General features: G+C 47.5%; 6 protein-coding genes across 6 annotated transcripts; 3 read left to right on the top strand and 3 right to left on the bottom strand.

The window, feature by feature from the left end:
- Positions 1–75: 75 nt before the first annotated feature.
- Positions 76–555, top strand: LHYA1_G008059 (uncharacterized protein; the record flags this gene model as incomplete). The annotated part of the gene is made up of 1 exon (XM_031152980.1): positions 76–555. The coding sequence occupies one exon, from the start codon at positions 76–78 to the stop codon at positions 553–555; it is 480 nt and encodes a 159-aa protein (XP_031002438.1).
- A 479-nt stretch (positions 556–1,034) lies between these two features.
- LHYA1_G008060 (putative 2-oxoglutarate-dependent dioxygenase) lies at positions 1,035–2,347 on the bottom strand (the record flags this gene model as incomplete). The annotated part of the gene is made up of 4 exons (XM_031152981.1): positions 1,035–1,109; positions 1,160–1,213; positions 1,275–1,885; positions 1,936–2,347. The coding sequence occupies 4 exons, from the start codon at positions 2,345–2,347 to the stop codon at positions 1,035–1,037; spliced, it is 1,152 nt and encodes a 383-aa protein (XP_031002436.1).
- A 1,054-nt stretch (positions 2,348–3,401) lies between these two features.
- Positions 3,402–6,015, top strand: qutA_1 (Quinic acid utilization activator; the record flags this gene model as incomplete). The annotated part of the gene is made up of 4 exons (XM_031152982.1): positions 3,402–3,986; positions 4,048–4,865; positions 4,927–5,713; positions 5,761–6,015. Coding segments are annotated over 4 exons (2,445 nt in total), but the record flags the coding sequence as incomplete, so codon positions are not given.
- A 427-nt stretch (positions 6,016–6,442) lies between these two features.
- Positions 6,443–7,449, bottom strand: LHYA1_G008062 (uncharacterized protein; the record flags this gene model as incomplete). The annotated part of the gene is made up of 2 exons (XM_031152983.1): positions 6,443–6,556; positions 6,640–7,449. Coding segments are annotated over 2 exons (924 nt in total), but the record flags the coding sequence as incomplete, so codon positions are not given.
- Positions 7,450–8,140: 691 nt separating this feature from the next.
- Positions 8,141–11,317, bottom strand: cft2 (Cleavage factor two protein; the record flags this gene model as incomplete). Its single annotated transcript, XM_031152984.1, has 3 exons — positions 8,141–10,206; positions 10,287–10,909; positions 11,172–11,317. The coding sequence occupies 3 exons, from the start codon at positions 11,315–11,317 to the stop codon at positions 8,141–8,143; spliced, it is 2,835 nt and encodes a 944-aa protein (XP_031002435.1).
- Positions 11,318–11,833: 516 nt separating this feature from the next.
- On the top strand, positions 11,834–15,111 carry SPBC4.03c (Uncharacterized protein; the record flags this gene model as incomplete). Its single annotated transcript, XM_031152985.1, has 5 exons — positions 11,834–13,207; positions 13,259–13,356; positions 13,402–13,742; positions 13,792–14,975; positions 15,022–15,111. The coding sequence occupies 5 exons, from the start codon at positions 11,834–11,836 to the stop codon at positions 15,109–15,111; spliced, it is 3,087 nt and encodes a 1,028-aa protein (XP_031002433.1).
- Between the last annotated feature and the right edge of the window lie 5,038 nt (positions 15,112–20,149).

Below are 20,149 nucleotides of genomic sequence, written 5' to 3' on the forward strand. Positions count from 1 at the left end.
CTTCCACGGTAGATGGTTCAACGCGCATCTGAAGCCCAGGCCAGGGCATGGGCTGCCCTCCCTTCCCGCACCGAGATGGCAATTCGACGCATCACCTCCGTCTTCCTCATGGGCGCACTCCTCACAATCCTAACCCCCTTCCGACCCTTCTCCTGGATCATTCCCACCGACGGCCCTGAACTCCTCGACGCCTTCGTCGCCCCAGTCCTCATCATCGGCGCACTGTTCTTCCAATGGCGCATCGCTGGGGTCGTTGCTCCTTTCACAGTCGAAATCCTCGACAATGTCTTCATCTACAAGCAAGACAACTACTGGCCATTGGCATTCTTCCAGGTGGTCTTGGCTGTTGCCGTTGGATATGGCGAGAACGAGATCTGCAGACGGTTTGCCGCTGTTGGATCGGTTGCGGGCCTTTGGCTGGTTGGTTGGTTCTGCACTCCGTTGAGATACAAGTTGGAGGCTTGGGAGCATTTGAAGTGGGTTTGGACGTGGATGGCGTTCGAACAGGGAACACGGCTCATGCAGGGTTCTCGTGGAGGCAGAAGACGTTATTAAATATGTTGACACAGTGGATGGAACGAATTATGAAGGATTGTTGGATTGTTGGTCTAGTATTGAAATGGGAGGACTCATGTTGAAGACAAGTAATGATACGCCACAGGATGTTCCAGTGACACCACCCGATTGACGGAAGTTGGATGAAAGGCTTGTTTGTTTGATTTCACGGGGCCTGTTTACCCCTCATGTTTCTCTGCCGATCTAATAAACTCAATGTGTACATTTCGTGCTAGTCTGCAATCTTTCTATATTGCCCATTTGAGTTCCTTTCATTAATCTTACATGTTTCTCGTGGTACTTTATGAGTTTAATCCGTAGTGTCTTCTGGTAGCACTAGAAGCAGCTGCAAGTAAAAACCGCTCCTCTCTCTAGCTGATTTCTGGCCCTATGAAGTCTCAAGATTCCGAGGCATCAATAATTTCGAGGATTGTCGTTTGGAATACAATTCAAATCTCATTCCAACCTTTAATGTACATTTACTTCCGATATTTGACCAGCTCCGGAATAGTATCTGCAATCTTGTGAAACCCAATCATGGTTTCCTTGTACATCTGCAGGAAATTTCAGCAACTACTCGACTCTGCAAGAAGAATAGACTCACCTGACCCGCTGTTAAAGGAGAATGTGAAGCAACATGTCCATCTTTCATAAGTGCCTTGATTGGCTTTACAAATAATCAGCTAGTCCGTGGATTCTGTTCCTCGGAGGCAACTCACCTCAATCACAGTTTCGTAGTTTGCACTAAAAAAGAATGGCACCGAATATCTCTCTTGTCCCGAGTAGTTCAAAACTCGATGTAAAGTAGAGACATAAAGATCATTGGACCAGGCCTGAAGTTGGTCTCCAACGTTTATAATGAAGCAATCTTTCTTTGGCGGTGCGGAGATCCAGTAGCCATCTCGTCGCATTACTTCCAAGGCTCGAACTTCGCCGGCAGCTAGAATAGTGAAAACTAGCAGTCTTGGCATTAGCTCCCTCTTATTACTTCTAAAATTTTCCTTACATTCAGCATCAGTGTGAGCACTGAGTCCCAAATTCCCACTCTTCGGTTCCTGTGGCGGATAATGAGCAACCAAAGCACTGCAGCCAGGATGCGTCAAGACGGAATCAAAATGCGATTCTTGCAGGCCAAGAGAAAGTGCAATATTCCTTGCCATCACACGGCAGAAGGCACGCATGGTGTGGTAATATTCGGACAGATGAGCTTCGAAGCCTGGTAGTTGCTTGGGCCATGGATTCTCTCCCCGCATATATGGATCTAAAAACAAGTCTTCCGGGTCATCGTTTAATTTGCTGTCGTGCCCCCAGTCAAAGGCTTCATTCGCATCTGACAATCATCAGCGAGTAAGTACCTGATGAGAATGCAGATACACCTACTCCCTTTTCCATCCGACCCTGCCGTCCCCGCTCCATAAAGAGGCGTATAACCCCTATAATGGTATATATTATCTATGTAAATCTCCATCTTCTCCTCAAAGCTCAAATCAAAGAACTTCTTTCCCCACTCAAAAACCCCATCAACTAGCTCCTGCGGAATCCCATGGTTCTGGACATAAAAGAAGCCAACGTTGATACATGCCTCGCGGATTTCGGCGGCTACTGCTTTGCGGGCTTCTAGAATAGGAGAGAAGATGTTGGAGACATCGATTACGGGAATGCTGTTACTATTGGCAGAGATCTCGAGGGCATGTTCGGAAAGGATAGTAGTTGTGCCATAATTTCCGCCTGCTTTTTGAGACTTGCCCCATTCGGGGACTGGGTTTACGGATTCAGTTGTCAGATATCCCATGATGGCGAGAGCAGTTGGGTTAGAACTTGGAAGAAAGGAATGGGAGATGGTGTCGCTGTAGCTTCCATATCAAATCAAAGGTGGGACCACCAGCGAGGGCTGAGAAGATATATCCCACTTTTGTATTATCGGGATTCATCTCGACGGTATCACGCGCTCTTGGGAACGGTATATTTGTTTCAAACCACGCAATGGCATTCCCCCGCGAAAAGACCATCTTATAATAACTTGTAAGCTTTAGGATTTATTAGGCTTGTTTGACTTACCTTCTCCCGCGCGCCTTATAGTAACAGCGCTTATTTCACTAAGATCTTAAAGATACCTTAACTTAAAGATACGATCGATACCATACTCTCGAAAACATTGAAGTTATCCTCCACTCTTGATGAAGGCGGTCACTGAATGATACTACGACATATGGCTGCCGTCTAGGTGGGGTAGAATATACTAGTACCTCCTCCTTATTTGCAGAAGGCGCTGTTTAGACTGTGATTATTTTAACAGCGTTGAAGGATCTCTAAGTCTACTACGAAGTTATAGAGTGAAGGCTTGCTCTCACTCATAATTCAAATCCAGTATACTCAGCAGGAAATGGTCATGACTAGTAGAGGCGTCAAGATGGTTTCGGGCACTAAATCTGCATAAAATGATCCAAGCTTGCAGTAGATCGAACACTTTATATACGCCGCGTTGAAAATCAAAGTAGATTGGACAGGAAGAGCCTACTAGAACCTGCCTGTGGAAATGCCGTCAGAGATTTAGAGATTTAGGTATGGGAGAGTGAAAGAAAAAGGAGAAGGAAAGGGCAATAAGAATGCTCGTATATGCATATAGTACCCCCTGTAATACTGTACAGCGGCACCCGCTCAGATCATAAACCCGCATGTCATTTTCTATTCTAAAACGATTTTACAATATGGAAACTCTAACTCTAAACCGCATCTTCCATTCCATTCAGATTTGTGCTGGTCCTCACTAGTCTAGTCTTGTGTTAATTGAGTGTCTATCCATTCATTCATTGTTTTTCCTGTATTCTCACATTTATACCCGAAGCTTTCCCCTCCCCTCGCCTCCCCTCCCTTCCCCTCCACCACTATCCCATCCCATCTATCCCTATTCTATCATACATCCGACCGACCGCCCGCCCACCATTCTCCCGACTTCTCGCCGACGACATCGCCGTTGTTTACACGCTGCTCAATCAAAACACGCGGTACCGATGTCTGCCTTCACCCCACCCGACAACAGCTATCCCACCCATCCAAACATCAACGGTCCAGGGGGTTCTTCAGCCAGTGGTAATGAGGGGTTGCCCATTCATCATCAGCAGCATCAACATCAACACCAGCAGCAGCAGCAGCAGCAGCAACAGCAACAGCAGCAACACCATGGCCTCCTCCCACTCCCATACACTTACGATGGCCAACCCCAGCATCAACCTCAGCAGCACCCGCATCCAATGCAACTGCAGTACGGGAACAACAATGGACACATGAATGGCCATGGTCATGTAGATGATGACGGTCAGCAGATGGCGCAAGCACAAGCTGCTGGGTCTGGCGCAAGCACTGGTGGAGAAGGACCAAAGGGCAATCGTTTGCGCAAAGCATGCGACTCTTGCAGTATCCGCAAAGTTAAGGTACAATAACAACTGGCAGCTTCACAGCATAGCTCTACATAACATACTAACTCACGCGCAGTGCGACGAAGCTGGCCCACCATGCAAAGCCTGCGCTGCCCTCGACATCCCATGCACCTTCGACCGTCCCAGCCGACGTCGAGGGCCTCCCAATCGCCATGCTGAAGCTATCAAGAAGCGCAGACTCGATTCCCCTTCGATGACCGGCGGCCCTTTCTCCTCTCCTACATCCCCCAATAATGTTGCTGCGACACTCGCATCCTTCTCTTCGCACGCCGTCCTCAATGCCGAATCCATATGCCCCTTCTCCACCCTCGAACTTCTTGTCGACGACTACTTCACCTACATACATCCTCTTGTTCCATTCCCCCACGAACCGTCATTCAGAGCAGCATTCAAGGCAAGAGAAGACCTGAACAACCCACCTTTCTTGTCGTTATTGGCAGCCATGATTGGATCGTTGGTCGCATCGTTTCCCCGGAACCCAAGAATACATCTCAAGGCACAGCATCGCGAGAACTTGTTTCCCAACTCAATCAGCCTGATCGAACGTTGTCACAAGGTCGCCGTTGAATCTCGAGGCGCGGGGTACCTAGACAAGCAGCTCAATGTCTACGATGCAGCTACGAGCTACTTGCTTGGTCTGTCACATGCATACACTCTCAAATGGACGAGCTGCAGGCTGTATTTCGGAGAGACTTTAACCATCCTGAGGGTAGTGGGTGCCCATAAGGTCCAGAATAATCTGTCTATTGGTGCTCTGCCAACAGCGTTCGGTGCAGGTCCAGAGAGTGGATTCGAGGAACTCCCCCAAGCAGTCGACTACGTCAAGCAGGAGATCGGTAGGAGGATATTTTGGATCATGTTTCTCGCTGTCAGGTGTGTATTCTATGATAATATCCAGATCTGGCAATATCCGCTACATACTGACAATTCCTAGATCAATGCAGCAGCTTGGGGCTAGCTTCGGTGAACTTCTAATTCCTCCCCCTACTCCTAATGAACCGTACCCTCCATACCCGGTTGAAGTCGACGACGAATACATCTATCTCGAGAGGATTGATCAACAACCTGCCGGTATTGTATCAAAGCTCACGGGTTTCAACCTAGCTTGTGAAATTTACATGACAGTTACACCACTAGCTACAATGGAGATGGCGTATGGTATTGACGAGGTGTTTGATTTCAACAGACAGAAGAAAATATTGGAAGAGTGCTTGCGATCGGCTAAGAAGATCCTGGTTGGCGTCCCCAAAGAGCTGGTGTTGATGCAACCGAATGCCTCGGGTGATGGCTTCAGTATTCCTGAGCGCCGATACTTCCCACCTACCCATGAATACCCCGGAATTAGGTCAAACGGTGTCGAAGCATTACCATGGCAACAAGATGCCTCTGATGCACGGAGACAGCTTCAGTACGAGATTCAGAAAGCCAACATATATGCCAGTCAATTGGGCACTCGTTCCTATATTGTTGAGAAATACTTGAATCTTCACGAAACCCATGACCGCATGAAAGAGACTTCCAGCACTTCACCATCGGTTGCCAATTTTCCCAGTACAATGGCCACTGGCTTGGACGGTATGCTTCCAAAGCAATCCCCAGGCAGCAATTACGACAGAACGGAATCGGTTGTAGCAGCTGAGCGAGAGAATATTGTAAAGGACTTGCTGCAGGTTCTGGGGGCTATCAGCCAGGTCAATATGGAGCCAAATGGTGGCAGCTTTGTACGTTTCTCCCTTCGATTCCCTGAACAATGCTAACAATGTTCCAGATCAACAAAATCCGTCAGATTGCATCAACCCTGATCGATACTCCACAGAACCGCAAGGGTCCGCTCGCGGTGAAGACCGAAGATTATTTGGGCAAATTTCTCGAAGTTTTGATGAAGCTAGAACGAATCAGTCCCGCGATCAAGACTGAGTCTGGTGATGTCGACGAGGAAGAAGAGCTGCGTAATTGGGCGGATCTGCGGGAGGCTCAAATGCAATTCATGCAAGCTGGAGGATTCATGAACGCGATTGGCTAAGACTTCTAGCTAAGAAGCTATTTTACGACAATCTTTGGGGTTTGGGAGGCGTTACACGTGTACATCTCATGGATGAGAGCATGAAAGGGAGGGTTCATTATTGAGGAGCCGACTTTTTCCAAGTTGCTGTATTTTAGTTGTATGGAGTAACCACAGTGTGCATACCTAGTTGGAGCTGCTTAGCGCTAGACAAAATATGAAAAGGAAAATGTCAAGTCAAGTGATTCGGTCTTCAGGTGCACAACTAAGTAAAAGTCACAAGGTAAGTCATAAGTCGTTACTTTATATATATGCTGATCTAACGCTAACGACAAGTCTAATATATCTTTAATAGTATACCAGGGATAATCAAGTACGTATAAATGTCGCCGAACCATTTCTAAATCTAACCCCTCGACCATCAAACCTCAAAGCATCGATATTGCTCTTAATCTTTAGTAAAATAAAGCCACACAACCGGTCTCTCCCCAGGATGTCCAGTCCTCGTCATATCCCACCCCATCTCCGAAATAGGAACCTTGACCTTATCTTTATCATCACCCTACCCACATGTCAGTTCAATACAACCCGTCAAATCAAATAGAAAGGAAGCCCGGCAAAATTGAACAAACAAAACACACTCACAGCAATAGTCAACCCCTTTAACCACTTCCCATTCCCCGCCTCCGTAACCTCATACAGCACATTCTTCCCCGCAACCGCATTCGTGCAGCCCAAGCCCTGCATCAGGTCCTTGACGGTCGTGGTCGCGGGCACGTACATCTTGACGTGCGTTGTCTCGTCCCAGCTGTGCAGCACGGTGGTGTACTGCCACGGCGGCGTCTTGGTCGTGAACACGTGGATCTTGCAGTGCGCCTGGGGGAACGCATAGTCGTAGCCGGGGGGCAGGCCCACGCCGCCGGTGTGGTTCCGCAGGTGGATACCGGGGAACGCGGGGTTGGCGCGAGGGGGAGGCGCAGGGTGCGTTTGTCCGGGATAGGGATAGCCATGGCCGTAGCCGTAGCCGTAGCCGTATTGGGGCATCTGCGGTGCTGCTGCCACGGGTACCTGCATAGCCGGCGCCGGGAAACCATATGCTTGTGGAGGGGCCTGGGCAGGGAAGAAAGCCGGGTACTGAGGGATACCAAATCCTTGGTTTGGCGTGAAACTTGGCGGTGGTGGGCCTTGGTCGAAGCCGTGCATGGTGTTGTATCCTCGGCCAGCCATTGGATTTGGCTCTTGCTGTGTATTTGTACTTTCTGACTGTGGAGGTTCGGTATATGGTGGTGGTGGACCTGAATCTCTTCCGTGGATGGTGTTCCAGCCGTGGTTGGGGTCAGAAACAGCTTCGAGGTGTCGAATAAGGCTAATCTGGTCTCCGGATAGGTTATATATCTCGAAGCAGTGGTATCTGATTTGCTGGACGATGCTGTTGGGGGTGGTGATGATTTGGTATCTGTAGACGATTTTGCCTATAGGGTAGGGAAGGGGGCAGTGGTTGATATCTGATGAAGCCACGATGGCGAGTAAGTATTGATGATTGCTTGGAAGTATGAATAATAATGTGGACTTGGAAGTGGATTTATGGATGTATAGGAGTATTGTGGGATGTGTTCGAGAATGGAAAAGAATAACAAATTTGTGGGAAATACTGAGATGTTTATACTTCAAACCCTCGAGAAGTGAGTGACGTGAATCCGTGAAAGGAATGTGAATCACATCGGGGAATATTCAGAACCTCATTCCAAGTCTGACGATTTGTGGAATAGACCGAGTTGTTTATACCTAGAACCCTCGAGCAGTGAGTAACGTGCATCAGTAAAAGGGGTGTGAATCACCTCGATTAACATTCAGGACCTCACTCCCAGCCAACAAGTGACGCTTGTGACTGATCACCTGCCTTCAAGTGATTCACACCTCACTGATCCATCCAGACGCCTCTGCTCTTTAGAACGACATGCAATACCTCGCTGGATCATCTTCCCGCGATTTGATATTCGAACCTTGCAATGAAATCAAAGAATTCTCGATAAATTGGAACCGAAAGCCATTCTGGATGCTGTTTATTAAACACTAATCGTACACAAGATCCCCTGGAACGCAAGTGTAATTTCAAACAACATGGCAGAAATAAATCCCCAGCCGGTTACCCACCAGCCACCACAGCCAAACCCTCATAAATCTTGGTCTTGACTGCATAGAATGTGCCCTCCTGCTGTGCCATAGCAGATAATCCGCTCCCTTGAATCTCGATACGCCCAGTACCCGTCTTCCGTACCACAACTGAGCCATCAATAAGTAAAGTTCCTTCACCCCTGAATTCAGCGGAATGTCCGGAAGACTGCATGATCTTCCTTAGGTCTGCCAGACGTAGATCGCCGACATGAAGGGGTTGAGCAACAGATCTTGTAGCTGATGCCATACTCGAGGGAAGGATATCCAAGGTCGGCATCTGGGCTTGAAAATCATCAACAGCCTCTCGAGTTACAGTCTCCTCGGTCTCTCCCTTGATCATCTTTTGTTTCTTGTTGCTTCCTTCATTTGCTGGTTCTGGGGGATCATGAGCCGCAGCCTGCAGCCGACCTGTAAGAGTAACAATCCCAAGGTTCTTAACATTCTGCCATCGAAAACGTTTGACCAGAGCATCCGTAAGCCTGATAGACCAAGAATTGGTATCCACACTGGCGTTGACTTTAACACCAATTTCTGGCGTGTAGACATCAATAGTAGCTTCGTCCACGCCACCAATCTTGGCTGCAAGGAGTTTCCGACAATCACTTGCTAGAGTCAAGGTCTCTTCTTTCATTCCGCTCACGAATATCAGTTTCCGCGGTTGGATGAGGGGTATCAACATTTGCAAACTCCGCTTGTCGTGTAGACCCGCAAAATCAACAAACGCAATTCGTAGGTTAACACTGAGCATTTCAGTGGAAATAACAACTCGCGAGGGTCCGACAACTTCTTCGACTTCATCCGCCACATCGCCATTCATAACTCCTAGTGAAGAGTCCACGGGATCTGGACCTCCTCCTGTGACGTTTTGATCGATTTGTTGCCTTTTATATCCACCATTCGGCATACCTCGACCACCAGAAGCTGCAACATCGTCCCATCTTCGCTTCTTGCCCAGGGTATCTTTCGTGTCGTATTTACCAGGCTGGCCACGCATATCCTGGCCATCAACTTCGTCTCGCTCTTCCGCTCTGAGAAAATCTTCTGGTCGAATTAGTTCCCCGAACTCGTCATTCCGCTTCCTCCGAATGGTCAAGGGAAACATCTTCTCACGACCCTTCTTGCCGCGAACGTCGTAGTCGTATACCCCTTTCCGACGTAGCAGGATATTAACACCAAGATCCTCATCACTCAAGCCAATCTTCTTCCGGTTTGCCTGGCCCATTGTCGCCGAAATGTTGAGTGCCTTTCCCTGATGCTCAGTCTCGGACTCTTCAGAATCAGAAGATGAATCCGATGAGGCATCATCAACGACATCTGCAGACTCGAGGGCTGTGGCGCCACCTGCTTGTAACGTAGTCTGCAGTTGGCGTTGAGTCGCCAGCCACTGCTGATAGACGTTAAGATCATTTCCTTCCAGGGCGACCCTCTTAGCATCCCGAAGTTCAACTTCTCTCCCACCAGCGTACACCTGCTCCAAGTCGCCGCCATTCGAAGCAGTTTCTACAGCTACCCCATCCCGGCGTTCTTCCCACCATGACCACAGGGTCCTCGCTATTCCCATCTTTGTCCCTTCCACCTCCGGCTTCCCCATCCACTCGGTCAAAATCACGAGGTTTCGGCGATCGTCAACGATCTTACGCAAAACTTCTTTTGAAAATCCCCATTCAAGAGACGAGTCACTTGCAAGAATAACCTTTCCAACAGACCGTCCTAGATTATCTGTTTCGGCCAAGATGCCGTCGATGTGTCCTCTACGCTCAAGAAGTTTCAAGTGTTTAAAATCGAACGGGCCGGCGCCTGGCTTTCCTTGATCTCCATTTTGAGTCTTTTGCTGTCCACTAGCCATAGCTTCAAATTCTCGGACTATCCCGTCGTCCATCCATTCGAGCATGCTTCTAGCGTAGCGCATTGTGGCCTGGATGTTCCTACTAGCGAGGTAGGGCTTTGCTGATAAGAGAGGACTATCCTCGCTGGTTGATTCTGTCCTCCACGCATGTTCCAAGAGATAAGCCAGCTCCAGAACTCGAGCACTGGAGTCTGTAGGAATAAGCACAATCCCCCCTTGCCAACTGAGGACTTGATCATATCGAGCAGAAGCTCGTCTCGTTTTGCTCTACCTCCTGGTAGAGCGACTCTCTCCCCACCCCGGCTACTAGATATTAGGGCGGTAGGTTTTCGTAGCTGCTCAATGACCTCTGCCCCTCCGGCTCCGGCTCCTCCAAGCCATGCTGCGCCAGCCAAGACATTTTCTCGGGCCTGATTCCAGTCTACCGCGTACACTATTGATTCCAGTCCGTGAAGAATATGCCATATCGTTCCTCCCAGAGTATGTCCTGCATTATACGCGGTAATTGTGAGGCCATTGAGGGGTGGAGAGAAGGGTGAGGGAAGCGGCTGATGGGGTTGGGAGTATTTCAAAGGATGAATGAGAGAAAAGTATGAAGCAATTTCTTCGCCAGTGGGAGGTTGAAGAAGAATATGCTGCTCTTGCGGGTCCGTTGCTGACTGCGAATATCCGTATGAAGCTTCGGTCAGAGACTCGGGAGGGATTATGGTAGAGGCTAGGGGGTTTGAAGTATAGAGATCTTGGAGGAGGGTTCGTCCGAGAGATATGACGGGAGTCGTCGCGTAGATGGGTATTCTGGTGAAAAGAGGGAAATGCTTGCAGCAATGGGCGAAAGCTGCGAGATGGGCGATAGTCGCATGTGTGAGGAGGATGATGGAGAGGGTTGGAACTTGTCTAGAGTGAAATTTCGAGTTAGCATACATTCAAGCATGAGGGGCAAGGGGAAAGGGGCTATATCCAGGCAGTGAGGGCAGCATAGACAAGATCAAGGCAATGCAAACAGGCAAACAGCAGACAGCAGACAGGTGTAGATGAAGGATCTTGATTGACGTCTTCTGATTCTGCTTCTGCTATACATCCATTCCTTTTCCTCCCTCGATGCGCCCCGTAGCCATCCATCCATCCATCCATAACGAGGAAGGAAACTGCAACCTACTTCTCAAGCTCCTTCAACTTTGCCACATCGAAGCTCTCGTCCCAGCCGACATCGATCAGCACCTTGACGCCTCCATCCAGCTCCAAAAGCGATTGCGATGCTGGTGACTCGGACTGCGCGCCGAGAAGTGAGGAGAAGGTGAACATCTCGTGCGTCCTTGTTGGCCACTTGCGCTACGCTACCTGCGAATCAGCGCATTTATAGAACTGTAACTATTCCCACGTAATCGCATGCTCTTCTGCTCTTGTGCTCTTCATGTCCCTGGGAATGTTGTTGATAGTGTCGCTGTTTATCCTTTGTTCTGAGGGACGCACAATACTGTAGCGTAGAGTAGAGTTGGCCTGTCGCGTCTTCCCTTGGGCAAAATATTTAGCGTGCCGTGCCGAACCCTGCCCTGTCCGTGCTTCGGATCTACTGCGACTCTGGTTCTGGCCAAAATTATAGAACACAGCACCCCCATTAGGAAGCGTGTCAACAACTTGAAAAAAGGCATCTGCCTCCACCAACACCACCACCACCACAAATCTCCCACAACGCCGTTTATACCCTTTCACGCAATGTTATGAATGTCATGAATCTACGCCATCTCTGAGTTCTCCAATCATTTAAGACTCAAAGCACCACGCCACGAGCACGGAGATACCCCCTCAACCATCTTCAAAATGTCCGACTACCAACTCTACCACTCTCTTGGGCAGGCAGGGCCAAACGATGACCCAAGGAACCAGAATCAAGGGCAACAACAGCCTCCAAATCAGTTCCAACCTCCAATTGCGCCTTCGCCATACCAGCAACCGCAACCTGGCGCATACAATCCCCAAGCACAGAACCACCCATACGGCACTCCTCAAATAGGAACACCTTACCAACAGCCGCAGCAGCAGCAACAAGGCTACTTCCCAGATCAGGGTATACAACCACAAGATGCCGGATTGGCAGCACAAATGGGCAATATGGGCTTAGGAGAGGTGGGCACACACGGGAGGAAGAAGAAGAAGGACAGGCACGCATATCACACGGTCGAAGCACCATCTGGCTCCTCCGCCGCTTTCAATGATATACCGCAGGGTGGAGTCCCTCCTTCGGCGTATCTGAATTCGGACCCCTCTGCAATGCCATCCCCAGGAGGGCAATTCCTGAACCAGCAGCAGCCTATTACGCCCCTCATGTCCCAGTTCCCTGCACAAATGAACGCCCCTTTCAACCCCGCGAATCCGGCCTCTCCCGCGGAGTTTGCCTCCAGGAATGGGAATACAGATTCGGGATTTGCTGCAAATGTACAAACTTCCGCCCAGGGCAGGGTAGATCCAGACCAAATACCAAGTGTACCAAGGTCGAGGGATGCCCTTTCCCAGTACTACCTGAGCCATGTATATCCAACCTTCGAACACCATATTCCACCACCAGCTTCGGTGCCCTTTGTTGCCTTTGACCAGGGAAATGCTTCTCCGAAATACACACGTCTCTCAATGAACAATATTCCCTCTACATCTGATGCTCTCCATTCCCTCGGATTACCTCTCGGACTTTTACTGCAACCCCTCGCCCCTTTACAACCTGGAGAACTCGAGATACCAGTGTTGGACTTTGGCGAGATTGGGCCACCAAGATGTCACAGATGTCGAGCATACATCAATCCCTTCATGGTTTTCCGGTCTGGGGGGAATAAATTCGTTTGTAACATGTGCAATTACGCAAATGATGTCCCCCCTGAGTACTTCTCCGCCACTACCCCTCAAGGTGCTCGAGTAGACAGGGAACAAAGACCTGAGTTGATGCGGGGGACTGTGGAATTCCTTGTACCCAAAGAATATTGGTCAAAAGAACCTGTGGGAATGAGATGGCTATTCTTAATCGATGTGGGCCAAGAGGCCTTCAACAAAGGGTTCCTTGAAGCATTCTGCGAAGGTGTTCTGGCCGCACTCTACGGAGATGCAGAGACAGAGGGTGAGGGCGAGTTTCAGCGGAGAATACCCGAAGGTTCAAAAGTCGGCTTTGTCACGTTCGACAAGGATATCCATTTCTACAACATGAACGTATGTATTCTATTGATATGCCTGAAGATTCATCACTGACAGTGTTGGTAGCCTGCCCTTGAGCAAGCACAGATGCTGATCATGCCTGATATCGAAGATCCTTTCTTACCCCTCAGTGAAGGCCTGTTTGTAGATCCTTACGAAGCCAAGTATGTTTTCTCGTTGATTCAAAAGCTCTCTACTCACATGTATAGGTCAAACATCACATCATTACTAAGCCAACTCCCTGCACTCTTTTCTCAAATCAAGAATCCCGAACCAGCACTTCTTCCCACCTTGAATTCTGCCTTAGCAGCACTTGAGAAAACAGGCGGCAAAATAGTCTGTTCTCTGGCTGCCCTTCCAACATGGGGACCCGGCCGTCTGTTCCTTCGTGATGATGGCAAACAGCATGGAGGAGATGCTGAAAAGAAACTTTTCAGTACCGAGCACCCTAATTGGAGGAAAACTGCGGACAAGATGGTCGCCGCGGGAGTTGGTGTAGACTTCTTTCTTGCTGCTCCCGGTGGTGGGTATCTAGACATTGCAACCATTGGTGAGTGATCCCTCGTGTTAATAGTGGCCCGGATCTAACTTTGAGTCAGGCCACGTCTCTGCTTCTACGGGCGGAGAGACGTTTTATTATCCCAACTTTGTATCGCCTCGTGACACTGCAAAATTGTCCCAGGAGATCACTCACACTGTTACGCGAGAGACTGGCTATCAAGCGCTGATGAAGGTCCGATGCTCCAACGGTCTGCAAGTTTCTGCGTATCACGGCAATTTTATTCAGCACACCTTTGGAGCAGACATCGAATTTGGGGTTGTTGATTCGGACAAGGCTATGGGTGTCATGTTCAGCTACGATGGCAAACTTGACTCGAAGCTTGATGCTCACTTCCAAAGTGCTTTATTATACACAACGGCCAATGGTCAACGGAGAGTCAGATGCAGCAATGTCATCGCGAGCGTCAGCGATAATGCCAAGGATTGCATGAAGTTTGTCGATCAGGATGCCATTTATAGCTTGATTGCAAAGGAGGCTGCTACGAAAATGATTTCCAGTTCGCTAAAGGACATCCGAGGTGCCTTGACAGAGAAGACCGTCGATATTCTGGCTGGCTATCGCAAAAACTTCTCCGGCTCACATCCACCTGGTCAATTGGTTCTACCTGAGAATCTCAAGGAGTTCAGCATGTACATTCTCGGCCTCATCAAATCCCGTGCTTTCAAAGGAGGACAGGAGCCCACCGATCGAAGAGTACACGACATGAGAATGCTCAAGAGTATGGGTGCTCTCGAACTATCTCTATACCTCTACCCACGAATGATTCCAATCCACAACCTCACACCAGAAGATGGTTTCGCGAATGCTGAGTCAGGCCACCTTCAAATGCCCCCCGCGGTACGGTGCTCTTTCTCGCGAATTGAGGAAGGTGGCGTATACCTCATCGATAACGGTCAAAACTGCTACCTGTGGATGCATGCTCAGACCTCTCCAAACTTAATCATCGACTTGTTTGGTGAAGACAAAGACAGTCTGAAGTCATTAGACCCCTATAGCTCCTCCTTACCAGTGCTTCAAACACATCTCAGCGCTCAAGTGCGGAATATTCTCGAATACCTGAAGACCCTGCGAGGCTCCAAGGCTTTGACCATTCAACTCGCGCGGCAAGGACTTGATGGTGCTGAATACGAGTTCGCACGACTGTTGGTTGAGGATCGGAATAACGAGGCGCAAAGTTATGTTGATTGGTTGGTGCATATTCATCGGCATGTGCAGCTGGAAGTAAGTCCTATGAAGCCACCAGCATAGTGTGGGTAACTACTGACAGATGCAGTTGACGGGACAGAGAAAGAAGGAAGACAGTGGGGACAACTCGCTCGCATCGAACTTTGCTGGATTGAGACCACCTTATTGGTAAGGGGCACCAGGGGCTCGTAGGTGTTTGATGTATGAAAATCTGGAGATACAGAAGTTGAATGAGTACATTTAGCGCGCATAGAAAAGTTTCATCAACCCCTCTTTGAGTGAGGAATGCTACTTGAATTTTCTACTAGCCCGGCACCGTTGAGTGATTTCCAATCATCCGCCAATCCAAATCATACCAAGACCTGCGATACCTTACTCTGAACGTAAATCTTGGCTGCCAATGCTTGGAAGTACAGCTTTCAAGGAGCTTCGGAATGCTCGGAAGCTCCCATCCTCACTAGCAAGCGAGGATCGATCTGGATACAACGGAGTCTCAATGCTATTCCCAGCGCAGCCCTGTCATGAATAGGTTTTCTTTGGCTTTTACTAGTCATCTTCAAGCAACCAACGCATCAAGTTCATGAGCCATGCAGAATCTTGTCCAAGCAGTTCCGCTTTTACAAAAACGGGAGTTTCAACGACACCCCTCACCCACGCCGTAATCACTTGATGGCGGAAGTACTTTAGTTTTTAGCCAAAGGCTGCTAATCTCAAAGCTGTCGCATTACTGCCATGTATTACTATCGCGCTCAAAAGCTATACCGCTACTCATTAAAAACCAGGTAAATCCAACGTCAGACACCCTGCCTGCACTTCCATCCATCATATCTCAATCCTCATATGCCTTCCCATCCCCTTTCTCCCCCCGCGGTGCTTCCCCCTCCACCTTCCTCTTCATCGACCCCTCTCCCGTCCTCGTCAACTTCCTAGCAAGACTCCCCACCTTTTCAAACAAAGGTGTACTGGGCCGACAGTTCTGGCAGGGGGGACGGAAGTCGTGTCGCGTGGCTGCGGTGCTGAATTCGCACTTGACGGCGCATAGTTTGATGTCGGTTCTGACTTGCTTGCGGCAGCGCACGCAGAGGACTAGGATGATTGGGCACATGGTGAGGGGTGTGGATGCGGTGGATTGTGTGAGGTGCTGTTAGTGTGGGTGTTTTCTTTCGGGGGGCTGGAGATTGATCTAGGGAGAAGAGATGTTGCATCACTTATTCATTGAGTCATGGTAGTAGCACCTGGGTGATTGTATTCCATGTTCGTTTTCCATGATTCATACTCGCTGTGATCTATTGTCAACCTAGTCCTATGCCCCTCTAAAGCTTTCACGCCTCTCCTACTCTAGTGAATTACTCTTTTAGCTTCCATTTAGCTTCTCAGTAGGCATCTCTCCTTTAAAAGCAACCCCTATTATAATAGACTTTTTTTAACTCACAGCTTTCGCAGAGCCGGAAGTGGTATGATTTGCTAAGCCACGGCCTGAGTATGGTTTCGATCTCGTGATGGTAGCGGAAACTGAATGCTTCGATTTAGAGGTATATCTTTGGCCGGTAGAAGCTGTTGCGTATATAAATTGGTTTATTTCCTTACTATTGCGCCGGACTCGTTTGGGTGGTATCTAGTGGGTGCGTTAACTACAAGGGCCTGTTTGACGAGAAGAGAGGTGTAGGAGAATCGATCCAGAGTGATTCTTGATGTCTAGGTGATTTGAGCAGAATGTTATTGAAGCCATTTTACCAATTTTGACTCGGCGCTGCCTATGAGTCTAAGTTTCGATTTATAGAACAAGGAACGTCTAATGCATTGCTCTTTGCTGAAGACGACACGTTGTGGTCGTTTCTAGGTGCTCTTTTGCCTTCCGTTCTTGGTATTATGCCCTAGCTCAAACGTCATTCTCACGCGCACTTTGATCATATCTCCCTCTTACCATTTCTACAAGTCGGTTTCGGCATTTTGGCAATGTACTCGAATATTAGATGCTCCTTCTGTGAGACCAGAAATCAATCATTCATATGTTAGTTCCAGCGGAATCCTTGGTCTGATCCGTATCCTGCATTTGCGGCAAGGGCCGGGCGCTTCACGTATCTCTAAAGTCAAGAGAGGCACAGGGTCCATGTTTACATTGGGGTGTTGGTTTAGGTATCTCGTTTCTATATGAAGTATAATATCTTCTTTTGATAAAGTATATGATCTGTTGCTTTTATTCTCACCTAGTATTTTCTGGATCCCATGACTTGAATAATCATATCTATCCAGAAAACTCTGGTTGCGAACATAATGTGAATTCGAGACTTGTATTTATTCTCTGCAGAAGTCTGTGACTATATATAAATTGTATACTTGTAGTTGATTCACAATACTGGTTTGCAGGGAACTCACGCGCTCGCTTAATTCTCACCCCCCTATTCCAATAGTATTAGACCAACGGCGCAGCTCATCCAATGTAAAGGACCAGAAGACGTGATCTATAATACTACTTCTTTTTAGTAAGGAGTGATCATCGAGCCTTATATAACCGACGATTCGCCTAATAGCCTCTGTGTTGAATTCGACACGCCTTAATTAACACATTCGTCTGGACTTCAAATGATCATAGAAACCTATATGCCACGAAATAAGATTGAGATAGAAAATTCTATTCTTTAGAGATTCAACGTATTTCTGTCAACTCTCTCGAAACTCAAACTTGGGGCTGGGTTTGTGACCTCCACTTTAGTTGCGCGAATGCCTACCTAATCAGGCGGCGCTTAGAGGGTCGGTGCTGGCGATATATATAGAATGACTCTGCTATGATTCTATTACGTTTATCCACGTCACTGAAGTCAAGTAAAAGGAGAATACGTTAACCAATCCCTTCATATGCAGATCATCCATTACTTAGTAGTTGCTGGATACATTTTACCGCATAGAATCAGTAGTTCCAAGTACTTGTAGACTAGAATATGTGAAAGAAATCCGCCTTTTATCCTAAAAAGAATGATCGTCCGGCATGTCCGTCCCTTTTCTATATCAAAGCGCGATTCGAAACAGATATTCCAACACTTTCGTGCTATTTTACTAATAATAGGAACCCGACTATACCTAGTTTCCGACTTCTATTTAAGCTTAAGATGAAAAAAAAATCTTACACCTCGTTTATACTTAAAGGTTAACTTGATTCGGGGTTCCTTCCTTGTAATTAGCAGGCTGCGGTGCGGTGAACCTTTATCTAGTCACACTGAACGAGCCTCTTCCCTCCACTTTTATAAACGACTTGAACCTAATAATAGTACCTGGAAATCCTTTTGAGTAACTAGAAAAAGTTATAAGTTAGACGTCTTCTAAAGTTTAAAATTTTTATAATTAGATCAAGTGGATATAAGTTGAATGTAGGATTGTCCTTGATCTAAATAGGGATAGTGTAAAATTAGAAGCCCGAGCAGAAGCCCGAGTAGAAGCCCGAGTAAAAGCTCGAGTAGAAGATATTAGTATAAGTGGATATATATACTTGGGCATAAGAGTTCAGATGCGGGTTGACTCCGGCTCTCCTAGTCTCAGAAAGACTCATATCGAAATGAACTGAACTTAGATAGTGATTTATTCCCCGATAGATTTTCTCCCCCCGAAGCGTTTGAAAAAGTAACTTTTCTAAAAGCACTTCATCATAGACAACTTGAACCCCCGCAGGAATCATAGTCATAGTCCTACCTACTAGGAGGAAGTTGTTCTATACTATACGGAGCAACTCCTATTAGAAACGTGGGGTAAAGCTAGTAAGTATCTTTATAGAAATGAAGTGCGATTGTGGGAGTAGTTAACCTCTTTTGACCGAGAATTTAAGAATCTCGGGGTTTATCCAATGAATGTATAAATAGGCACGCTAATATCTATATTAATCGGAAAAGATAATCTTAATTCAAAGCCGTAACTAAATGTATAGAGTACGTACGTATAAATTACATATAATGCTTGTAAAGTATCAAGTACTCGTCATTGTAGCGAATCACACGACCAGCTGCTCTAAATTTGTCATGCTATTTAAGGTTAATTGAACAGGAAGGCTTGGCTTAGCTGGCGCGTACTCTAATTCTTCGTGGCCCCTAATTCCTTCGTGGCCCCTAATTGGCACTTTCGTAAAAATCCCTGATCCTAAGGGTTTAATAGTCGGTTCGTCCTTCTTCGCTCGCTTCTCGCCTTCTTCACCAATTGGAATTCGAGTTTTTTTGAATTTTATATGAAGATTCAAGAATTCACGCACATTGCTTATTAGGTATATCCATATCCATCCAGCCAGTCTCTTTTTGCTGCAGCCTATAGAACGGAGTAATCATATACTATACAGAAGGCCTCTTGATTATTAGAGTGGTGGGAGTCCAGAAGTCTATAGACCCGTGCCGTAGTATCTACCGTATCAGCTGACGCTTCCGCTTAGCGATATAATATCCTCGCCGAGTATTCCGGACCAAGTTGCTACGCATCTATGAATCGTAAACGGATAACTTTAAGCATATAGTACCTACCCTGTTAGTAGTGTTTATTCATTTACTAAGTAGATGGATTAGCAAAGTGGAAACCGTCCATGCCATGACAAGCTTTCTTTCAATTTTCATATAGTAGTATGGTTTTCTATATAGCATAAGGGGTAAATCGAAGCGAGGGCCGCGTCATCCTTAGATCCTTGGGAACATGACATGTACAGTACGCGGACTAGCCTTGAAAGCGGAACAAGGTGCGAATTAAGCTTGTTACGACGTTAAAACGCGAGCAGGGGATTAATTAATTAATTGATTAATGAATTAATAATTCATAATTAGCATTAAGATGTTCGGCAAGTGGATGGGCGGACTTGGGCTTTTTATTACTATTTGCGGATGCTTGATGCCTGTACAAGTTAGAGGGGAGGCGTCAGATGGTTTAGAGCTTACCTTATTTCGGACAGTCGTGCGAGTTTAACCTTAAACTCTCTATACAGTACGTACTTCGTACTTCGTATACAGTACTCGAGTAGTGTTCCCCATTACGAAGCCTGCTTACCTCCGTACGAGTATAGGACTCGGGATTGCAGGCAGCGACTCAGCGAGCGAGTATTAGAGTGAAATGATGAGATGAGACGTCGCATTACTCATATTAAACGGCTCTTCGTATTAAGGTTACGGAACCCGGGCGTAAGGGCGTTCCAGCTGACTGTACCTAACACATATTAGTGTTGGAGAATGAAATAAAAACCGGGCGTC

This window comes from Lachnellula hyalina (assembly GCF_007821495.1).
Source record: "Lachnellula hyalina strain CBS 185.66 chromosome Unknown contig00168, whole genome shotgun sequence".
NCBI lineage: Eukaryota > Fungi > Ascomycota > Leotiomycetes > Helotiales > Lachnaceae > Lachnellula > Lachnellula hyalina.